At 30.9% G+C, this 4993-nt stretch overlaps 3 protein-coding genes across 3 annotated transcripts; 2 read left to right on the top strand and 1 right to left on the bottom strand.

The window, feature by feature from the left end:
* Positions 1 to 463: 463 nt before the first annotated feature.
* LOC112681243 lies at positions 464 to 563 on the top strand (the record flags this gene model as incomplete). The annotated part of the gene is given in 1 exon segment (XM_025551508.1): positions 464 to 563. A coding segment is annotated over 1 exon segment (79 nt), but the record flags the coding sequence as incomplete, so codon positions are not given.
* A 325-nt stretch (positions 564 to 888) lies between these two features.
* LOC112681242 (zinc finger BED domain-containing protein 5-like) lies at positions 889 to 2732 on the top strand. Its single transcript, XM_025551507.1, has 3 exons — positions 889 to 1586; positions 1766 to 1950; positions 2347 to 2732. Exons 1-3 carry the CDS (start codon positions 889 to 891, stop codon positions 2730 to 2732), a joined length of 1269 nt encoding a protein of 422 aa, XP_025407292.1.
* An 828-nt stretch (positions 2733 to 3560) lies between these two features.
* On the bottom strand, positions 3561 to 4946 carry LOC112681241 (uncharacterized protein K02A2.6-like). Its single transcript, XM_025551505.1, has one exon. It carries the CDS (start codon positions 4944 to 4946, stop codon positions 3561 to 3563), a length of 1386 nt encoding a protein of 461 aa, XP_025407290.1.
* Positions 4947 to 4993: the final 47 nt, after the last annotated feature.

The following is a 4993-nucleotide window of genomic DNA, read 5'->3' as shown; positions in this document are numbered from 1 at the left end:
CGTATAAACATTTTACCGTTACGTGTTTATCCTAGTTTGTCCTTGTTACGTATTACTCCGGGAAGCCGAGGACACATATCGCACGCATTGACAAAGTACGACTCGTTTATTTATTATTAACGCACAACGGCGGAACACACTCAATTATGTTACATATATATAATATCTAGATAATTACCGATAACATAATATCTTACCATAACATTTATAGGTATATACATAATCACTGATAACATAATATCGTACAATAACATATATATATGTATATACATAACATCTTTCCCTTCTAATAATTTTAGTACAATAAATTAACTTATATAAAATGTATACGATTTATAAAATAATAATAATAATATTTCAACATTTACAATTTATACATTACACATATAATTTAAATAGATAATACAAATTTTTTTTTTTGACACTTCACTCTAGTTCCCCTGGGTGTACCGAGTCATTTAAATCAGCGTTTCCCAAACTGTGGTCCGCGGACCCCTAGGGGTCCGCACGTATACCGGAGGGGGTCCGCGAACGTAAATTAAAAATTTACAAAGTATACCTATCCATAAAACGAAAATAATGATGCAATATTCGTATTACATGGGAAATACTGTTGATAATAAATACATTGTTGAAATAGTTATCGTTGAAAATCAATTAAGATTAGATTATACGTATAGAAGACTGCAGATTGTTCGCGTCAGAGACAGATTGATCGCGTCGGTCAAATAACCGATAGTTTGTTCGTTGCAGCCGTATCGTCGTATACGTAGTGTAGCATACTTTCAGTTAATTTATATTATAAAATAATTGTACGTAAAAATTTATATTTTTTAATTTAATTTATTTTTTAAAATGAAACGCTGGTTACAAAATAATGAAACCACTATGAGTGAAGAAAATGAAGGCGATTCTAGAAGTTCTAAAAAAGGATCAACGCATGTAAATAAGCGTCGTAAGTTTTCAGAAGAATACATAACTTTTGGTTTCACGAATATAAATGTAAACAACGAAGAAAGACCCCAATGCGTCATATGCTATGAAATATTATCGAACAAGTCCATGAAACCAGCAAAACTTCGACGTCATTTACAAACCAGACATACAGATTATCTTACAAAATCTAAACAATTTTTTGAATCGAAAGCAGCTGAATTAGAACAAAGTAAAAAATTAATTAAAAAGACTGCAATTGGAACTAATAATGAAAGAGCTGTAACAGCATCTTATCAAGTACCTTTACTTGTTGCAAAAAGTGGCAAACCACATACTATCGTTGAAGAATTGATCCTACCAGCTGCAAAAATTATGGTTTCTGCTATGTTAGGAGATAAAGCATCAAATGAATTAAGTACGGTTTCTTTATCAAATAATACAGTTAAGAACAGAATTGTTGAAATGTCAGAAAACATTAAAGAACAGCTTATTTCAAATATCAAAACAAGTAAATTTTATTCTTTACAATTAGATGAAAGCACAGATATTTGCAATGACGCAAATTTACTTGCATATGTCCGTTATGAAAATCATAATACTATTACTGAAGATTTTTTTATTTTGCATATCTCTACCTTCCAATACTACAGGTGAGGCAATATTTAATATATTAAATAGTTTTATAATAAGTCATGATATAAAATGGAATAATTGTGTGGCGGTTAGCACAGATGGAGCTCGTGCGATGTCTGGTACTAGATCAGGCCTGCAAGCTCGTTTAAAAAACAATTAATTCGTCTATTATTTGGCATCATTGCTGTATTCATAGAGAAGCTTTAGCTGCAAAAAATATGCCAGAAAAATTAAATGAAGTTTTGCGTGATATTGTGCAAGTAGTTAACTTAATAAAAGCTAGATCTTTGAATTCTCGCATTTTTAATTTAATTTGTGAAGATATGGGAAGTATACACAAGCAGTTGCTATTGCACGCTGAAGTACGCTGGTTATCGCGAGGTAAAGTTGTGTCACGTGTTTTTGAGTTAAAAAATGGAATTAGAATGTTTTTTTTTAATAACTCTATGGAAGTTACTAAATATGCAAATCTTTTCAATAATTTTGAATGGCTCTGTACAGTGGCCTATTTGGCTGATATTTTTAATTCTCTGAACTCATTAAATATTAGTTTACAAGGGAAAGAAGACAATATTTTTCACACGGAGGATAACATTGAAACTATGTTAAAAAAACTTGAGTTATGGAGAAAACGTGCCCTTCAAAACAATTTTAACCACTTTCCAACTCTTTATGCATTTATAGAATCATCCGATGAAGTTTTTCCTCAGGACACAAAAGATATAATTATTGAACACCTCCAAATTTTGAAACATTCATTTCGAAAATATTTTCCAGTTCCTGACAAAAATAAAAATTGGGTAGTAGACCCTTTTAATGCAGATGTCCCTGATATAACTGGTTTAACAACAACACAAGAAAATCAATTAATCGAAATATCCAGTAATTCTAATTTAAAAAGGGTTTTCAAAGAATCTTCTTTGTCTTCTTTTTGGTTGAGTATAAGACAAGACTATCCAGAAATATCGGACTCAGCACTAAGGCCATTGATGCTTTTTTCAACAACTTATCTCTGTGAAAAAGGATTTTCAGCTTATGTGTACACTAAAAATAAATATAGAAATCGATTAAATATAGAATCAGATTTACGTATTCAACTTTCTAATATAGATCCTAAAATACCAGATTTAGTATTAAAGAAACAACACCATCCATCACATTAAACGCATTAATTATTTATTATAAAAATAATATATCTATTTATCCATTTTTTTTTATTAATTCAATTTTTCATTATAAACATATGTGTATTTAATTTTAAAAATAAAGCAAACAATTTAGTATTATTATTTATTATTGCTTTAATTTAAATTTTTATTTAGGGGTCCGCGATCTTTTTTATTTTCTCTAAGGGGTCCGGCAGAGAAAAAGTTTGGGAAACGCTGATTTAAATAACTATTTTTTAATTTATTGACATGCATTAATCTGATTTTTCCTTCAACCCGAACCAAATAGCTGCATGTTCCTATCATTTTCAATACACGTCCAGTTAACCATTTCTGCCCTTTTGAATTATTTCGAACAAGAACTTTATCATTTATTTCGTACCTAGTTACGTTGATATTTTTATTCTTCCCTACAAAATTTGGTGGTTTTAATATGGACAAATGGTTTTTTGGTTTAAAATTAAATATTAATTCTGACGGACTACAACCTGTGGTTGTTGTTGGTGTGTTACGATATGATACTAAAATATTATTAATTTTTGATTGTATTCTTTTTACATCTCTCTCAACACACAAATTCTTTATTAATAATTTTTTTATCGTTTGCACCCCTCGCTCTGCCAACCCATTTGACTCAGGATTGTAAGGCGGCGAATGTACTAATTTTATACAATTTTTCTCACAGTATTCTTTAAATTCATTTGCACCAAACGGTGGACCGTTATCGGACACCAATATCTCTGGCGAACCAAAACGACAAAAACAATTTTCTAGCACTTCAATTACTTTTGTAGCCGTTGTACTTCCCATTGCAAAACACTCAATCTATTTGCTAAAACTGTCGACAATAATTAATAATTTAACTTGATTTATTTCTAAAAAATCTATGTGTACTCTTTTCCAAGAATCTGATGGATTTTCCCATGGTATATACACTTTTTCGCTAACTTTCTTATCATTTTGATTACATTGGCATTCCGTACACGTCTTAATAAATTTATCTATATCAGAATCGATATTAGGCCACCATACATATGACCTTGCAAGCATTTTCGAACGAACAATACCCGGATGGTTTTTATGTATTAACCCCAATACGTCCTCTCTTAATGACTTTGGAATCACCACACGATTTCCTAATAACAAACAGTCGTTTACTAACGATAATTCTTCCCGTCTTTTATAATATTGTTGATATTCAGAATTTAATAATTTTTCTTCCGGCCAACCTTCTTTTGTATACCGACTTATTTCTTCTAACACTTCGTCAGTACTTGTTTTTTTGCTCACTTCCTTGTACGTTAAAGGTAAATTTTCTAATAATAAAATTGAACATGCATTTTCCCCAGTACTACTACATTGTGGTAATCTAGATAACGCGTCTGCATTACTTATGTCTACCCCTTTCCTATGTTGAATCTCGTACTGATAAGTAGACAATATAACTGCCCATCTTTGTAATCTAGATGATGCTACAACAGGTATATTCTTTGACGGATGAAAAATTGATTTTAACGGTAAATGATCAGTTACTAAAATAAATTTACGTCCAAATAAATATTTATGGAATTTCTTTACTGCAAAAATTATTGCTAAACCTTCACGCTCAATTTGTGCATAATTTTTTTCTGCTGCTGATAAGGTACTAGACGCGAATAAAATTGGTTTTTCCTCCCCATCTATTAAATGACTAAGAACTGCACCAACTCCGTAGCTTGAACTGTCACACGTAACTACTAGAGGTAAATCTGGATTATATGTAACTAATAATTGACTTTTTATTAATGCCTGTTTTACATTTTCAAACGCTAACCGACATTCGTCTGACCAATTCCAAGGTATTTTATTTTTTGTTAAATTGTACAAGGGAGCTAATATAGATGACGACATTGGAATAAAACGTTGATAATAGTTAATGAGACCGAGAAATGATTTTAATTGCACTACATCATTTGGGCACGGTGCGTTTCTTATCGCATTCATTTTATTTTCATCAGGATGTACGCCTTGATAATCTATTTTATGACCTAAAAATTGTACACTTGAATAATAAAACTGACATTTCTCGAAATTTACTTTTACTCTATACTCATTTAAACGTTCTAACACTGCATTAACATTTTCTTCACACTCTGACCTTGACGAACCACAAATTATTATGTCATCTAAATATACTTGTACTCTAGAAATACCTCGTAAAATATTTTCCATGACCGACTGAAATATGCTTGGCGCTGACGCTACTCCATAACATAAAC

Source organism: Sipha flava, unplaced genomic scaffold (genome assembly GCF_003268045.1).
Source record: "Sipha flava isolate LNK unplaced genomic scaffold, YSA_version1 18842_pilon_pilon, whole genome shotgun sequence".
NCBI lineage: Eukaryota > Metazoa > Arthropoda > Insecta > Hemiptera > Aphididae > Sipha > Sipha flava.
The sequence above is the reverse complement of the archived record's forward strand: the minus strand, read 5'-3'. Positions and strand labels throughout refer to the sequence as shown.

Bases quoted from the DNA above. Each gene is read 5' to 3' on its own strand.
- LOC112681242 (XM_025551507.1), top strand. From the start codon at position 889: ATGAGTGAAGAAAATGAAGGCGATTCTAGAAGTTCTAAAAAAGGATCA. The intron at 1,587-1,765 runs GTGAGGCAATAT...CTGTATTCATAG, and splicing joins TCTACCTTCCAATACTACAG to AGAAGCTTTAGCTGCAAAAA. The intron at 1,951-2,346 runs GTAAAGTTGTGT...AATATTTTCCAG, and splicing joins AGTACGCTGGTTATCGCGAG to TTCCTGACAAAAATAAAAAT.
- LOC112681241 (XM_025551505.1), bottom strand. From the start codon at position 4,946: ATGGAAAATATTTTACGAGGTATTTCTAGAGTACAAGTATATTTAGAT.